This window comes from Aquarana catesbeiana, linkage group LG03, assembly GCF_042186555.1.
Source record: "Aquarana catesbeiana isolate 2022-GZ linkage group LG03, ASM4218655v1, whole genome shotgun sequence".
Lineage (NCBI taxonomy): Eukaryota > Metazoa > Chordata > Amphibia > Anura > Ranidae > Aquarana > Aquarana catesbeiana.
The window spans coordinates 66,166,448-66,184,981 of record NC_133326.1 but is presented as its reverse complement, the minus strand read 5'-3'; the positions used below and the strand labels follow the sequence as shown (position 1 = coordinate 66,184,981).

At 42.9% G+C, this 18,534-nt stretch overlaps 1 protein-coding gene across 10 annotated transcripts in view; it reads right to left on the bottom strand.

Annotated features, from left to right (window-relative positions):
* FAM227B (family with sequence similarity 227 member B) overlaps positions 1 to 18,534 on the bottom strand; it is a 651,639-nt gene that overhangs the window by 545,361 nt on the left and 87,744 nt on the right. For all 10 annotated transcript variants that reach the window (XM_073618643.1, XM_073618642.1, XM_073618640.1 and 7 more), the window contains one exon: positions 4,049 to 4,117. In XM_073618643.1, the coding sequence (XP_073474744.1) occupies positions 4,049 to 4,099 (51 nt within the window). In that variant the 5' untranslated portion in view covers positions 4,100 to 4,117. The remainder of the gene's footprint in view (positions 1 to 4,048; positions 4,118 to 18,534) is intronic.

Genomic DNA, 18,534 nt, shown 5'->3' with positions numbered 1-18,534 from the left:
CAACTAATAACAATATATTGAGGGAATCCCACTAAAAAAACACAAATAAAACTTTGTGAGAAGTGTGTGTGAATATGAGCAGCAAAACTACTTAATTCTTGTCACATTATAAAGAAGAAGAGAGTGCGCTGTATTAAACCATTTTTTACATTGCAGCGTGACGAAAGTGCTGTATCCATTGCGAACGCTAAGTTTACCAGAACGAGCTGTCCCGTGTCGGAATTTCTTCTGAGCATGCGTGGCACTTTGTGCGTCGGAACAGGCCACACACGGTCGGAATTGACGCGATCGGATTTTGTTGTCGGAAAATTTTATCTCCTGCTGTCCAACTTTGTGTGTCGGAAAATCCGATGGAAAATGTCCGATGGCGCCCACACACGGTCGGAATTTCCGACAACACGCTCCGATCGGACAATGTCCATCGGAAAATCCGACCGTGTGTACGGGGCATAAGAGTGTACTTTCATTTTCCACAGTACACCATTATATCTATTGTTATTTTTGTTAAATTATTGATTGAAAAGGCAAAGTTTTTTTTTTTTATACAAGTATATCAGCTTTATCTGTAGAAACTGCTTGAATTACCATCTAACATTGGCCTGTTCAAATATGTTAAAAATGTAAACAATTTCCTTGTGGTGTACTTACTTTTTTACACAACCTTCATTAAGCAGCAATGTCACACAAGGGTAGCCCTGTATAAAATCACTGCCTAATAAGAAAGTACAGTGAGGGGAAAAAAGTATTTGATCCCCTGCTTATTTTGTATGTTTGCCCACTGACAAAGAAATGATCAGTCTATAATTTTAATGGTAGGTTTATTTTAACAGTGAGAGACAGAATAACAACAAAAATATCCAGAAAAACGCATTTCAAAAAAGTTATAAATTGATTTGCATTTTAATGAGTAAAATAAGTATTTGACCCCTTCGCAAAACATGACTTAGTACTTGGTGGCAAAACCCTTGTTGGCAATCACAGAGGTCAGACGTTTCTTGTAGTTGACCACCAGGTTTGCACACATCTTGGGAGGGATTTTGTCCCACTCCTCTTTGCAGATCCTCTCCAAGTCATTAAGGTTTTAAGGCTATTTGGTAACTCGAACCTTCAGCTCCCTCCACATATTTCCTATGGGATTAAGGTCTGGAGGCCACTCCAGGACCTTAATGTGCTTCTTCTTGAGACACTCCTTTGTTGCCTTGGGTCATGTTTTGGGTCAGTCATGCTGGAATACCCATCCATGACCCATTTTCAATGCCCTAGCTGAAGGAAGGAGGTTCTCACCCAAGATTTGACGGTACATGGCCCTGTCCATCGTCCCTTTGATGCGGTGAAGTTGTCCTGTTCCCTTAGCAGAAACACCCCCCCCCCCCTCAAAGCATAATGTTTCCACCTCCATGTTTGATGGTCAGGATGGTGTTCTTGGCGTCATAGGCAGCATTCCTCCTCCTCCAAACACGGCGAGTTGAGTTGATGCCAAAGAGCTTGATTTTGGTCTCATTTGACCACAACACTTTCACCCAGTTCTTCTCTGAATCAATCAGATGTTCATTAGCAAGCTTCAGATGGGCCTGTACATGTGCTTTCTTGAGCAGGAGGACTTTGTGGACACTGCAGGAGTTCAGTCCTTCATGGCATAGTTGTTACCAATTGTTTTCTTGGTGACTATGGTCCCAGCTGCCTTGAGATCATTCACAAGATTCTCCCATGTAGTTCTGGGCTGATTCCTCACTGTTCTCATGATCATTGAAACTCCACGAGGTGAGATTTTGTATGGAGTCCCAGACTGAGGGAGATTGACAGCTAATTTGCGTTTCTTCCATTTGCGAATAATCACACCAACTGTTGTCACCCTCTCACCAAGCTGCTTGGCGATGGTCTTGTAGCGCATTCCAGCCTTGTGTAGGTCTACAATCTTGTCCCTGACATCCTAGGACAGCTCTTTGGTCTTGGCCATGGTGGAGAGATCGGAATCTGATTGATTGAATGCTCCTGATCTCAGCTCGTTACCTGTATGGAAGATACCTGGGAGCCAGAAATCTTGCTGATTGATAGGTTATCAAATACTTATTTCACTCATTAACCGCTTAAGCCCCGGACCATTTGGCTGGCCAAAGACCGGAGCACTTTTTGCGATTCGGCACTGCGTCGCTTTGACAATTGCGCGGTCATGCGACGTGGCTCCCAAACAACATTGACATCCTTTTTTTCGCACAAATAGAGCTTTCTTTTGGTGGTATTTGATCACCTCTGCGTTTTTTATTTTTTGCGCTATAAACAAAAATAGAGCGACAATTTTGAAAAAAACGCATTATTTTTTACTTTTTGCTATAATAAATATCCCCAAAAAATATATTTAAAAAAAAATTGTTTCCTCAGTTTAGGCCGATACGTATTCTCCTACATATTTTTGGTAAAAAAAAAAAATAAGCGTTTATTGATTTGTTTGCGCAAAAGTTATAGCGTCTACAAAATAGGGGTTGGTTTTATGGCATTTTTATTAATAATTTTTTTTTACTAGTAATGGTGGCGATCTGCGATTTTTATTCAGTGTCATTTATCTGAGATTTTTATCATGACTGCGACATTATGGCGGACACTTCGGACAATTTTGACACATTTTTGGGACCATTGTCATTTTTACAGCGATCAGTGCTAAAAAATTGCATTGATTACTGTAAAAATGACACTGGTAGTGAATGGGGTTAACCACTAGCTGACTAGGAAGGGGTTAAGTGTGTCCTAGGAAGTGATTCTAACTGTTAGGGGCGTGGCTACGAGTGACACTTCACTGATCATAGCTCCCGATCACAAGGCGCTATGATCAGTGACAGCGTCACTAGGCAGAATGGGGATATGCTGGTTTACATTAGCATCTCCCCATTCTTCCTCTCCATGAGACGATCGCAGGTATCCCCGCGGACATCGAGTCGCGGGACCCACGATCCTACTCACGGAGTTTGCAGGAGGGGCGGCGCGCACGCGACCACACGGCGGCAAATTCAAAGGGACGTACAGGTACGCCCATTTGCTCAGCCGTGCCATTCTGCCGAGGTATATGTACATGCGGCGGTCAGCAAGCTGTTAAAATGCAAATCAATTTATAACTTTTTGAAATGCGTTTTTCTGGATTTTGTTGTTGTTATTCTGTCTCTTAAAATAAACCTACCAATAAAATTATAGACTGATCATTTCTTTGTCAGTGGGCAATCATAAAAAATCAGCAGGGGATCAAATACTTTTTTCCCTCACTGTATATCATGGTTGACTAGAAGTTGCTTATGGGGAAAGGAGCCTGTCACTTTTTGGAATTTGGGCTTCATTTTGTTGGTCCACTGCTACTGCTCTGTATATAGTGAATATGTAAGTGGTCCTCATACATATGTTTTCATCAGTAACATTGGATGAATTGACTGTTTGTCCATTGGGGCATACAATGGAGTACACTCTGCAAAATCACCTGCCAAGAGTATTTTTCATGAATCGCTTATTTTTATTGTGGTTTTAAACACTATCTGTATTATGAAAATTTTTGCACTGTATGAACAAGGTTTTAAAAAACTTGCCATATTTAAATTATACTTTCAATCGCCTCTAGCATACCAGGTTTTATAGTAAAACTAAAGGCAATTTTTTTTAGTTTGAAAGATATATGGTAGAATAGATTTGATTAGAGGTTACCATTTACTTATTCTGGTTCTAAAAACAAAAAAAACAAAAAAATTTAATGCTCTGCCCATTTAATAATAAATCAAGGTGCTCAATATAGTTTAATGATGTAATCTTGAAGCTTTACAGCTATGGTAAAGTTTTATAAATAAAAAGTCACTTTATGTTGTATGTATTATAAATGTTATTTTCAGGTAATGTCAGAAAGCAATGAAAACACTTATCCAGGCTTCACAAACACCTATGTAAAGAAAAGTTTCTAGACTTCTAATGAACAATGATCTTATATGTTTATGACCTACAGTATATGTATGAGGTGTCTGAAAATATACTGTTTAACATTTCAGATAAATCCATAGTATAAAGTTTTACATCTTACCAAATGTCGGAAGTTAAGAAATTCTTCAAATGTACTTGGTGGCTTTTCCATTATCTAGATTGGAATTATCTAAATTGGAGAAAAATATAAAAAATATTTAATGAAAACCATAAAATGAAAAACCCCATATACATAAGTAAATTGTTTGCATAAATATACTGTTCAGGTGATCGTGACAGGAATTTTTTCTGGATGGCTGCTTAAAAGTGCAATCTTTATCGAGATCATAATACTAAAGATCTAAATACAGGGATACTTGGAATGAACTAGCAACCTGCTATGCTGAGCAGCTAGGATCTCCTCTTCCCACTCATTCCCTTTGCCTGCAAGTGTGGAATATGTGGATAGCCACCACAGACAGGAGATGAGTGCCTTCTCCCCCCTCCATCACCACTGGTCACATCCCCCTTGGCAAAGATGTGTCTGTGTCTTTCTTACATTGCTACAAGGAAAAGCCAGCCTCCCATGGCCTAGAGGCAAACCTATTACATTCTTGGTTTGGGACATAACATTTGTAAACTACTTAGGCTCCCTGAAGACTACCTTAGCCATTTGTCACTTCTCAACCCATATACTACAGTGACAATCCATTGTCTTCCTATAGAGCAGTGGTCTCCAAACTTTCTAAACAAAGGGCCAGTTTACTATCCTTCAGAGTTTAGGGGGGCCGGACTGTGGCTAGTGGGAGTAGAAAATGCCCCAACGTCAGTGGGAGTAATAATGCCCCATTGTTGGTATTGGTGGAAGAAATAGTGCCCTGTCGTTGGTATCAGGGGAAGGAATAGTGCCCTATCGTTGGTATCAGGGGAAGGAATAGTGCCCTATTGTTGGTATCAGTGGAAGGAATAATGCCCCATTGATGATATCAGTGGAAGGAATAGTGTCTCATTGATGGTATCAGTGGAAGGAATAGTGTCCCATTGATGGTGTCAATGGAAGGAATAGTGCCCCATTGATGGTATCAGTGGAAGGAATAGTGCCCTATTGTTGGTATCAGTGGAAAGAATAGTGTCCTATTGTTGGTATCAGTGGAAGGAATAGTGCCGTCATGTTGATATCAATAACCAGAACAGCACCCCATCATTGGTCACTGTGGGAGGAATAGTGCTCCACCCACCACTGGTGTCAATGGGAGGAATGGTGCCCCATAATTAGTGTCAGTTGTGGATGGAATAGTGCTCCAAGGGCCAGATAGAGGCAAGCAAAGGACCACATCTGGGCCCAGGGCTGCAGTTTGGAGACCTCTACTATAGAGCAAACAATCTTTGTATTTTCTTGAAATTCCCCACTCCTACAACTCCCATATGGGGAAAAACGCCTCCACTACCTCCCATGAAACAGGCAAAGCAACCATCAGTTCAGTCACATGCAATCCAAAAAAATGCCCAAATTAAAACTTTCAATGGAGTCTTAATATTACTCCCAAGACTTATTGAAAAACCTGGATCTCATCAAATGGCAGCTCTGCTGTTAAACAGGATATCCTGGGCAAGGTAACTTGTTGGGACTTTGCTCTTTTAAAAAAATGTAAACTTCTCCTATAGACAGAGCTCAACACTACAACTGAAAAACTCAAGCCATATCTGACCAGAGACTCTCACATTACTGACCCAGAAGACAAGATGGATGACACAATAACAGTTGTAGATTCCATAAACAAGATATAGGCATGCTTAAAGTAGATCTTACAAGATCCCTAACCAAATTGGAAGACCATAGCGGGGGGGGGCGGGGGGATATCCAGATCGGTGGCTTAGCAGAACACATTAAAGAACTGAACTTGGGGCCTTGGGCCTCAAATGAGCCAATGGAGTCCCAAGCAATAATATTGTGAAACCTACTTTTTAAAAGTCCAAATAGGCTATCATGTAAGCTGCATGGTCCAAAAAGGCCTTGATCTTCAAACTGCACAAAAATCAAATTTTTTTTTTTTGTTTGGGTGTAACTTTAGTTTTGGACACTTTTAAACTTTATTTATGACTGTTTATATCACATAGCAGACGAAATGTCCGCTATGTGACCAACTGTTTGTGACAGGTTCACTTTAACCACTTCAGCCCCGGAAGATTTGGCTGCTCAATGACCAGGCCATTTTTTGCGATACGGCACTGCGTCGCTTTAACTGACAATTGCGCAGTCGTGCGACGCTGTACCAAAACAAAATTTACGTCTTTTTTTTTCCCCACAAATAGAGCTTTCTTTTGGTGGTATTTAATTATCTCTGCAGTTTTTATTTTTTGCTATATAAACAAAAAAAGAGCGCCAATTTTGAAAAAAAAACACAATATTTTGTACTTTTTGCTATAATAAATATCCCCAATTTTTTTTTAAAAAAGCTATTTTTTTCATCAGTTTAGGCCGATATGTATTCTTCTAAATATTTTTGGTAATAAAAATTGCAATAAGCGTTTATTGATTCGTTTGCGCAAAAGTTATAGCATCCACAAAATAGGGGAAAGATGTACGGCATTTTTATTATTTTTTTTTACTAGCAATGGCGGTGATCAGCGATTTTTATCGGGACTGCGACATTATGGCGAACAGGTCGGACACTTTTGCCACATTTTTGGGACCATTGCCAATTATACAGCGATCAGTGCCATAAAAATGCACTGATTACTGTGTAAATGTCAATGGCAGGGAAGGGGTTAACACTAGGGGGCGATCAAGGGGTTAACTGTGTTCCCTAGTGTGTGTTCTAACTGTAGGGGGATGGGAGTGACTGGAGGAAATTACAGATCGTTGTTCCTAGCTAGCAGGAACTCACAATCTGTCTCTCCTCTCCTCACAGAACAGGGATTTGTGTGTTTACACACACACACGTCCCTGTTTTGGCTCTCGTGCCCGCGATCTTGCATGGCCAGTGGTCATCGCGACCGCCAGCCACGCGCATTAGTACCCCGGGAGTGCAGCAGGCGCGTGTGCGCGAGCCTGCTATCCCATCTAAAGGGGCCGACGTACAGCTACGTACAGGGATTGTGCCGACCTGCCACAGTAATGGAGTGCAGATTGCAACATATTTTCCTTTGACTGTAACAGTTTAATTACAATAATCACCCACATTGACTCCATGCATATATATTTCCTTTCTAACCCTCTTCTTTCTATGTCTATTTTCCCACACCCTCCCCTGTTACTCTCTACTCCCCTGAAGGTAAACAAGTGGGGTGGTATACCCCTTGTAGACTAAATTTCAAAATGCCATTATGCATACACGTGCGCACAGGTCTAAAGATTATGTCGCCCAGCTGCCTATTTAAACTGAGAGACTGCTTGGCCTTACTGCTGGATTGTCTTCAGCTCTGGTTCCTGTGTTCCTGTTTCTCTTTTACAAAAAATTTTACTAAGATTCAATCCAACAGATTAGGTCAACAATGCGATGGTTACATTGCATGTAAGACATACAAAAAGTCAAGTGCCATCAAACAAACATATCGACAATGTACAAAAATTTGTAAGTAAGGTTCAAATTCAGTACTATGTTGTAACGAAAGTCCATAAGTCTCTAAATGAGGGAATTTAGGAATCCCAATTGCATTGCATACTGATTTAAGACATGGACATCCAGCTAAACATGGTAAAACATTAAAGCTTTTTGACAATAGGGTACAAATAAGTGAGAATGCAATGTACAACCGTAAAAGTGCTTTTACCGTAACCATCCTAACCAGGACCTCGCCCAGCGGCCTAAAAGGCCTATAAAATAGATACACAGAATAAGGCTAGAGTGAAAAAAAATGAGAAAGGAGGAAGAAAAGAAGAAAAAGAAGCCAGAAATAAGGGGAAGGATAGAAGAAGAAGAAGAGTCCTACAGGGTGTGCGCCAGAGAATCATTAAAATGAAAGAAGCGTATTATCAAATCTAGTAGATTGGGTATGCGCTATCCATGGTTGTCAGACCCTAAGAAATGTATCATGTGTGTCAGAGAGGAAAGCCGTCAGCTTTTTATTACCGTGTTCCTGTTTCTTGAAAGTCTTCTCGCCTTGTTCCTGACCTGGCTATGCCTGCCACTTCTCTTGGATCACCGTTGCTTGTTATGTCTGCTGCTCGCTTTTGTTAGCGACCTTGGCTTGGATTTCTGACCACGTCTCTGTCTCCTGATCTGGTACCTCGCTGTCAGCATGACAATGACCCAAAACATACTTCCAAGGCAAGTGGCTCAAGAAGAAGCACATTAAGGTCATGTAAGTGGCCTAGCCAATCTCCAGACCTTAATTCTAGGGTTGCACCGATACCACCTTTTTAAGACCGAGTACAAGTACAGATAATTTTTAATTAATCGCTGATACCAATTACTGATACTTTTTTTTAATGTCATGTGACAGTGGCACTAATATGCAGACTGATGACACGTGGACTGTGTCAGTAGTTTTTTTTTTTTCTTTACAATTTTATTTTTTACAATTTTATTATTTACATTTTTTTTAAATTATAACAATTTTTTTTTTTTTAAACAATGCTTTCCTTTTTTTGTGGGGGGGGGGGAGTGGACGGTGTCAGTGTGTTTTTTATTTTTTTATTATTTTTACAATTTAACCTGTAAAATATTTATTTATTACAATTCTTTATTTCTTTTTTTATCAGCCCTGTTGGGGGCTTTGGTGGGACTGAGGATACAGATTCCCCAGTCCCTTTCTCTGCAGCCTCAGCTGCACGGAAGATAAATGGAGAGGAGACAGAGGCACCTCCCCATTCGTAAACTGAAGCATCGTAAACACAGTTTACAATGCTCAGTTATGAATGGACATTTGGAAAAGGAAGGAGCCAATAAATGACAGATTTACCGGCTCTTTCCTCCGCTCTACATCCTGACAGATCGAGGACCAAGGGGGCGAAGGAGCACAGAGGGGGAAAGGAGCGGAGCATGGATAGGGACCGTAGCCGAGCACAGAGGGGGACCAGAGTGGAACACGGAGGGGGACCGGAGCGCAGCACGGAGGGGGATCGGAGCACAGAGAGGGACCAGAGCGGAGCAAGGAGGGGGACTGGAGGAGCCTGGAGAAGCACGGAGGAGGACACAGAGGGGGACTGGAGGAGGATACGGGGACAGTCAGGGGTGATCGGTGCGGCAGTGGGGGCAGTTACAAGCACCAATCCCCCTGTAAAGCTGACAGCCGCTTCTCCTCCTCTCCTCCTTCCATGGCTTTCAGCTGCTTTATTGAAATCTATACAGGGAGATAAGTGCTTGTAACTCCCCCACGATCATCCCTGACTGTCCAGGTTTCGGACCAAGCATTGGAGCATTTGCCCGAGTACAAGTAGCAGCTATGACTAATACATACCCTGTATAAATTAAACTGTATAGCAGTCCTTGCATCCCACAACACAATATTAATTAGCCTTGGAGGGAATGGCTGCCCATGTAAGCAGGAGTCCAGGAGATACATCTTAAGGCTTCATCATTGCTGTTCGGATTATGTGGCGAGGGATTTTGAGGATTTCATTACCAGCTCAAATGTGTTTTGACCACTATTTATTAGCGACCATATACAGTCAGGTCCATAAATATTGGGACATCGACACAATTCTAATCTTTTTGGCTCTGTACACCACCACAATGGATTTGAAATGAAACAAACAAGATGTGCTTTAACTGCAGACTTTTAGCTTTAATTTGATGATATTTACATCCAAATCAGGTGAACGGTGTAGGAATTACAACAGTTTGTATATGTGCCTCCCACTTTTTAAGGGACCAAAAGTAATGGGACAATTGGCTGCTCAGCTGTTCCATGGCCAGGTATGTGTTATTCCCTCATTATCCCATTTACAAGGAGCGGATAAAAGAGTTAATTTTAAGTGTGCTATTTGCATTTGGAATCTGTTGCTGTCAACTTTCAATATGAGATCCAAAGAGCTGTCACTATCAGTGAAGTAAGCCATCATTAGGCGGGAAAAACAAAAACAAACCCATCAGAGAGATAGCAAAAACATTAGGTGTGCCAAAACATATGTTTGGAACATCCTTAAAAAGAAAGAATGCACCGGTGAGCTCAGGAACACCAAAAGACTCAGAAGACCACGGAAAACAATTGTGGTGGATGACCGAATAATTCTTTCCCTGGTGAAGAAAACACCCTTCACAACAGTTGGCCAGATCAAGAACACTCTCCAGGAGATAGGTGTATGTGTGTCAAAGTCAACAATCAAGAGAAGATTGGTGAGCCTCAAAGACAGGAAGGTCAGATTAGAGTTTGCCAAACAACATCTAAAAAAGCCTTCACAGTTCTGGAACAACATCCTATGGACAGATGAGACCAAGATCAACTTGTACCAGAGTGATGGAAAGAGAAGAGTATGGAGAAGGAAAGGAACTGCTCATGATTCAAAGCATACCACCTCATCAGTGAACCATGGTAGTGGTAGTGTCATGGCGTGGGCATGTACGGCTGCCAATGGAACTGGTTCTCTTGTATTTATTGATGATGTGACTGCTGGCAAAAGCAGCAGGATGAATTCTGAAGTGTTTCGGGCAATAATATCTGCTCATATTCAGCAAAATGCTTCAGAAGTCATTGGACGGCGCTTCACAGTGCAGAAGGACAATGACCCGAAGCATACTGCGAAAGCAACCAAAGAGTTTTTTTAGGGAAAGAAGTTGAATGTTATGCAATGGCCAAGTCAATCACCTGGCCTGAATCCGATTGAGCATGCATTTCACTTGCTGAAGACAAAACTGAAGGGAAAATGCCCCAAGCAGGAACTGAAGACAGTTGCAGTAGAGGCCTGGCAGAGCATCACCAGGGATGAAACTCAGCATCTGGTGATGTCTATGTGTTCCAGACTTCAGGCTGTACTTGACTGCAAAGGATTTGCAACCAAGTATTAAAAAGTGAAAGTTTGATGGATGATTGTTAATCTGTCCCATTACTTTTGGTCCCTTAAAAAGTGGGAGGCACCTATACAAACTGTTGTAATTCCTACACCGTTCACCTGATTTGGATGTAAATACCCTCAGATTAAAGCTGAAAGTCTGCAGTTAAAGCACATCTTGTTTGTTTCATTTCAAATCTATTGTGGTGGTGTATAGAGCCAAAAAGATTAGAATTGTGTTGATGTCCCAATATTTATGGACCTGACTGTATTACAGGTAAGCCCCTGCCTGTTCTATCAGGATGGCGTGATGTTTCCTTGGGCTTTGGATGACTATGAGTTTCTTCTGTTTACACACCTGCACTGAACCATAAAAGGACTTTCCTTTTGTCACTGTGAATCACCTCCACTCTCTATTTGGACATTGACATTTGATTTTGCCAACTTTGATGATTTTATCTCTGTAAGATCCTCATGCTTATTTAAATTCAGTTAATCCCTAAAGTTTACCTTGGTCTCAGGATTTTTATGCATTATAATATATTATTTTATTTACAAACATTCATATATTCTTTTGCATGTTTTGATTTTTTTTTTTTTTTTTATAAGATTCACATGCACATGCTTGTCTTTAGCATTTAACTTTTATTCACTTTGTTTATGATTTGTAGCGCTGCGCATTTTGATCTCCCGAGTTGATAAACTTTAAAAGTGTTGGAGGGAATAGGAGAGCACCGGTTGCCGGGCCGCAAGGGATAATGTTAGAAAAGCTGCTTTGTGATGATACCCTCTGCAAAAACAATCAATTTCCGGTACAGATGTTACCCCACTGCAAAGGTAGTTTGAATTTTCCTCGCAATTTAGCTTTAATAATTCTAATAAATTAGCAGAGAATTTAGAAAGTTTGCCTTAACCAAATAGGAGGCAGAGACTGAGCCTCTTGAGAAGAATACAAGACCTCATAATGAAAACTAAACTCTGTTAGTAGGGCCAATGGGAGACCTTCTGAAGTCTCAGTCTGACCATTTTTAAGCCCTTAAACAGCAGTAGTTACTTCAGTGGCACTGCCCCATTTACAGAACTCAGTCTTTTTGTGATATTAAACTAATGAACATAGATGTTATTAAAGCTGTTGTATACCCCGCTTTCACATTTTTACCTACAGGTAAGCCTATAATAAGGCTTACCTGTAGGTAAAATTAATATCTCCTAAACCTGTACAGTTTAGGAGATATTCACCTTGCATGCAGCCGCTGACGTCAGTGGCGCATGCGCTCTGATGGTCCGGCTGATACTGGCGGAAAATCAAAGCTCCTTGCCAGGAAGAGGACTCCCGTGCGCATGCACGAGAGTGATGTCATTGCGGCCCCGGCCACTCACAGCGCCGGAAACATGAACCCGGAAGAAGTGCAGAGGGAAAATGTCAGCTCGCTCAGCGGTGACCAGGAGGCGATGCCAGGGCTTTGTTCTAAGGTAAGTATTTAATAATGAGCTAGTATGCGGTGTATACAAGTTTATTATGCCTTTGTCTTACAGGTTTTTTTTTTGTTTTGTTTTTTTGCGTGTGTGACAAGGTCCCGGACCTCTAGTGGCCTAATGGTAACCTCCAGTTAGGGAGAGCTGACATCCTTCTTGGTAGAGTGGGTTACAAGGCATGTAATACAAGTTGAAGTGATGGACGCCAGACACTTTTTGAATGCAAAGAGATTTATTGTCTCTTGAACAAGAACTGTGGGAGAGAGGATTAGGACCAGGACACCCTTAAGTAGATGCAATGGTAATTGTCAGACTCCGAGACTTCTATAGGTAGACAGCTTTAAAGGGGAAGGCCTCCAGCCGGATTCCACGTCTGTATAGGTAGGACCGCTGTCTCCTACGGCAAAATATCTTGTAACAGTCACTAACGGTATTTATACTTAACTATCGGTAACACAGATAGTTCTCCTCACATGCTACAGTCTCTCACTGTAGGTCTTCACTCACTGAGCTCCCAGTCTCTTATTAGACTCTCAGACCCAATCACCACTGGATCCCCTGAGCTCTTCCACTTCCATTACTCAGTATCTTCCTCAAGCGTCACCCATGCTTCCCTGCTGGGTCCCTGGCTTGGCATTCACAGATACTCTTCAAGCATCACCCCTGCTGACCCGCTAGGTCCCTGGCTTGGCATTCACTGATGCTCCTCAAGCGTCATCTTTGCTGTTCCTCTGTGTCCCTGACTTGGCACTTCTTCACCATCCCCGGCTGGTGAGAAGACTGCTCTGGTACTGGCTCCAGCTCACTCACAGTGGTCTCCAGTAACAAGGTGGATGGTCCCTTAGTTGCGACAGCTTCCTTTCTACCTCCGACCACAACTGTTTGCCCATCCGGTGGAACTCTTGGTTGGACTCCAATCCTGCAGTCCCACCCTGCACTGCTTCTCCTGCTTCTGGATAGGCCTCAGACAACCTAGCAGCCAGATGTCCCCAGGATAGGCCTCAACATTCCGGTCTAGCAGCCTGGGGCAGCATAACATACAACCACCCAGACAGCCGTCTGGGTGGCACAGAACCCTGATCACTTGACTCCACCCAAATAAATAGGCTCTCCCAGCAGGCCAATGGGCTTAAAGAAACCCCTGCCCATTGGCTGAGACACCCCATTCATTCATAACCTGACCTTGCTAAGCCCTTTGTCTATCTAATGTCACCAGCATAACGCCACCTAGCGACAGAAGAGAGAAGGTGCAGCAAGTCCAGAACTAGAGAGGAATCAGTGGATCTACTAACAATTAAGCAGGGCAACTGCTGCCTGGCAAACTAAATTTACTAGCAACCCTGCCTAAACACCAGGGTACTACACGGGCATACAACCGCTTTAAGTGTAAGAGACATCCCCTCTGGGATTCTCGGTTAGCATTTTAGCGCCCATCCAGACATCAATGTGCACTGCAGCATATGGGTACAAAACTAGTTACAAGAGTATGTCCAGAGAGTAGTGATTATTTTCTGAATGGTCTAGAGTTGTGAGCAGTGGGCTCTGTACTGGGACCAATTCTGTTTAAAGTGGAGGGCCACCCTAAAAAAAAAAAAAAATTGCATGAAAAATCCTAAAAAAAAAAAAAATGTGAAAATTTTTTTTTTAAACTTACCTAAACCCTTGTTGCTAGGCAGTCTTCCTAATCTGCCTCTTCCTATTCTGCGGCGTGTTCTGCTCCTTGGTGAGCGGCCCCGTTGCCTTCTGGGAACTGTGTGTGTTCCCAGAACACCACGGGGCCATTCACAGAGCTCCGCTCGCGCGTGCGCAGTAGGAAACTGGCAGTGAAGCCGCAAGGCTCCACTGCCTGTTTCCCATATTTAGGATGGCGGTGCCAGGACCCAAGAGCCGAGGGACGGGTCGGCCTCGGGCGGCTGACATCGCAGGAACCCAGAACAGCTAAGTACTTATTTAAAGTCAGCAGCTACAGTGTTTGTAGCTGCTGAATTTTACATTTTTTTTTTTCAGGGACGGAATCCCGCTTTAACTTTTTCAAAAAGATAGAGAGCTTAAAATAAAAAGTTAAATCTCGGGGGCGTGGTCTGGACATGGCCGAGTGAGGACGTGTGACTGAGGAGCTCCTGGCCCGACCCGTCCTTAACCAGCTTTAGAACAGTAAATACCCACTTGTTTTACCCGGCATGTACTCAGCTGGAAAGCGAAGGGGAAAGCATCAGAAGCGGGTACCCCCCAAGCCTCACAGGAGTGGAGATATACAGAGATTCCTCTTGAACGGCCTGGAAGCCTCTCCGGTCACCAATATGGCGGATGCCACAAGGCATGACATTCACACTGAGCAACAACTACAGGCTCCCTCTTCCCAGATACAGCGGTCAAACAATACAAACATGGACTTTACCCAGCAATGTTCCAATCAGAATCTCAAGAGCCTTCACAGACTCCCCATAAACCGCTAACCTTAAGAGCCGATGCCGAGCTGAGAGCACTCCTACAAGCCCTCCCGATTAGAGCAGATATAGAAGCCATAGTAAGCAGGCTGGAGGCATCCCACAGCCAGGAAATAGCTGTGTTAAGACAAGAAGTTCAGACTTTGTCAGACCGCATGGACTCCGGAGAATCTTCAGTAGCCACACTAGAACGGCGAATATCGGCAGTCGACTATCAATATCTATTCACTGAACGCGAAGGGCCTTAAAATTCCCGAAAAGCGCCGCATACTGCTAAATGAACTTAAGAGAGCCCACATTGATGTAGCATTTATACAGGAGACCCACTTCAGGTCCGGCAATCCTATCTACCTTAAAAACCACTACTTCCCACATGTGTATCATGCTACAAATGCAGTTGCCAAATCCAAGGGAGTCTCTATATTGATATCAGGGGGGGTACCATGGACATGTAGCGACATCTTGATAGACCCTGAGGGTCGATACGTTTTCATCAAGGGATTATTGCGGGGCACGAAGATGACCTTAGCCACAGTGTATGCTCCTAACGATCGACAAGACGCCTTCCTCCACCGTATATTAAACTTACTCACAGAATTCAAGGAAGGACAGTTAATATTGGGGGGGACATTAATATACCTTTAGCCCCTGCGGTTGACACCTCTTCTCAGACCTCCTCTCTGTGTACAGGCACACATAAACGTATAAAATCGGGACTTACATGACGCCCAACTGATAGACGTATGGCGGCTACTCCACTCCGGGGAAAGAGACTACACTTTCTTTTCAGCCCCACACAAAGTGTACTCGAGGATTGATTACTTCTTTCTCCCCCATGGTCAGCTAGAAGCAGTTCACAAGGTTGAAATAGGCAATATAACACTGTCGGACCATGCTCCTATCACCATGCGCTATTGTCTATCGTCCTCCATGACCACCAAATCTAAATACTGGAGGCTAAACGAGAGCCTACTACAGATACCAGTGGTCCTGACGGACATCAAGACTGAGCTTCAACATTACTTTCAAACTAACGATACTGCAGATTGTGACACTGATATTTTGTGGGAAGCTCACAAAACCGTGATAAGAGGAGTATTCATCAAACACGGCGCACGTATCAAAAAAGAAAGAACGCCTACTGACTGAACTCCTTCATAAGATACACGACATAGAATCAAAACACAAAACAACACCAGTCGCCTTTCTAGAAGCAGAACTGACATTGCTTAGAAAACAAACAGTGGATCTGTTGCACTATAGAGCCAAGGCAGCATTACAGCGGTGCCGAAAGTTATTTTATGAATCGGGAAATAAGTGTGGGAAACTTCTTGCTAAGGCCGTTAGGGATCACCAACTTAACACATATATCCCCCAAATCATAGACTCAACAGGACAAAAGAAGTACACCTCAACTCAGATAGCAACAGCATTCAGGGATTATTACGCTTCTTTATATAATCTCCCACTCAGATCCCCAAACGAAACAACGATAAATGACTACCTTTCAGCGTCGTAGATTCCCCAACTGTCAATGGAAATAAGGGAAGGACTGGAAGACCACATTACTACGGAAGAGTTGCAACGAGCTATGGGTGGGATGAAACCAGGTAAAGCCCCGGGCCCTGTTGGGTTTACCCTACAATATTACCAAGCTCTCCTGCCACTTCTGGGCCCTCATATGGTAAGGATGTTTAACGGATTAGGCGACAGAGCTACCCTCCCTCGAGACACGTTGAGAGCACACATATCTCTCATACCAAAGGAGAGCAAAGATCCGTCAGCGTGTGGCAGCTACAGACCTATATCCCTTCTAAATCTAGACCTTAAATTATTCACGAAAATACTGGCCAATAGACTAACCCAGTTTATGCCTGACCTAATTCACTTAGATCAAGTGGGGTTTATCCCTGCCAGAGAGGCTAGGGATAACACCACCAAAGTACTCAATCTCATACACATAGCTACCAAAACAAAAGTTCCGTGCGTCTTTCGTGCGTTTGACCACGTCAATTGGGATTTTATGACATCTGTCCTCAAACATATTGGCCTAGGACATAAAATGTTACAGTGGATTCATAGTATTCAAGGCCAATGGAATCCTGCCGGACTCATTTACAATATCAAATGGCACTAGGCAGGGATGCCCGCTCTCACCCCTCCTTTTTGCCTTAACCCTAGAACCCTTTTTATGCACTGTGCGATCAAACCCTGATATATCGGGAGTGTCAGTGGAAGGAAATCACTACAAGATCTCTGCTTACGCAAATGACCTCATGTTTTCGCTAACAAACCCTGCGATATCATTACCAAACCTCCTCAAGGAATTTGATAGATTCGGAACTCTTGCCAATCTAAAGATTAAGTTTGATAAATCTGCAGCAATGGGCATCAACATACCTCCAAGTAGATTGACCTTTCTCAAATCGCAGTTCCGATTTAAATGGTCAGACACCTCCCTTAAGTACCTGGGAATCTTGATCCCCATTGACTTAAAACATACTTTTGACCTTAATTTCCCACCCTTGCTGCTTAAGACCCGACTGCTTCTGGAAGACTGGAACAAAGGACTTCACTCATGGTTTGGGAAGGTGTAATCTGCCTAAAATGTCGATACTTCCGAAATTCTTATATCTATTTCAAGCCCTTCCGATCAGAATCCCAACCCAATATTTAAAAAAAATACACTCCCTCTTCATCAAATTTATATGGGCCAACTCGAAGCCCAGGCTACAGAGGTGCTATCTAACCCTACCCAAACACTACGGTGGTCTAGCCCTACCAGATTTGAAGAATTACTATTTGGCCGTTCATTTAGGCAGAATAGTAGATTGGAATCGCCATAGCAAGAACAAATTGTGGACACAGCTAGAACAGGCACAGTCCGAAGCCACATTGAAAGGAGCGGTCTGGTGCTTTGATCATCTGCCTCTAACATTGAGGTCACATCCAGTGATTGGCACAACCCTTCGGGTAGGTGCATCCACTTTATTTACAACTTCCCTCTCCACTAATACTTCCCCTCTTTACCCGATTTTGGGTAATCCGGCTTTTCCGCCTGGTCTAGAACGAACGGGATATGAGACACTCACAACCACTGGTAGTCAGAGCATCACACTTCCTAGTAGACATCAACTGGCCTTCCATACAAGCCTTGACTAACGACAATGGTCAGTTCCAACCTCCATTCTGGAAAGCAATATGCTTGCATCACTTCTTACACTCGATTCCCAATCCGAAACAATTTAATCGTGTCCTGACACCTTTACCCCGAGTATTATCCAAAACATATACTCTACTTAACTCCCCCCCAGAACAACCTGATTTGAAGTTCTTACAAAAGTGGGAAACTGACTTACAACGCCAGTTTACTAGTATCCAAAAGCAAGCAATCATCAGATTCTCCCTGAAAGCATCCATTTGTACAAAGATGCAGGAACTTAACTATAAGATCCTGACCAGATGGTACTATACCCCTAACAGGCTACATAAATATTTCCCAACCACCTCAGATCTATGTTGGAGATGCCAAACGGATAAGGGTACACTCCTCCATATCTTCTGGTCTTGCCCTCTGCTTCAGCACTATTGGACAACAGTCCGGGCAATTACTCAAACATTCACGGATTATACGATAAGTGATGATCCAGCTCTCATTCTGCTGCATGCTACTACAATCCCACCACAGAAGTACAAAAAGTCAATAGTACGACACTTATTGAACGCAGCTAAATCTTGCATTCCACTTCT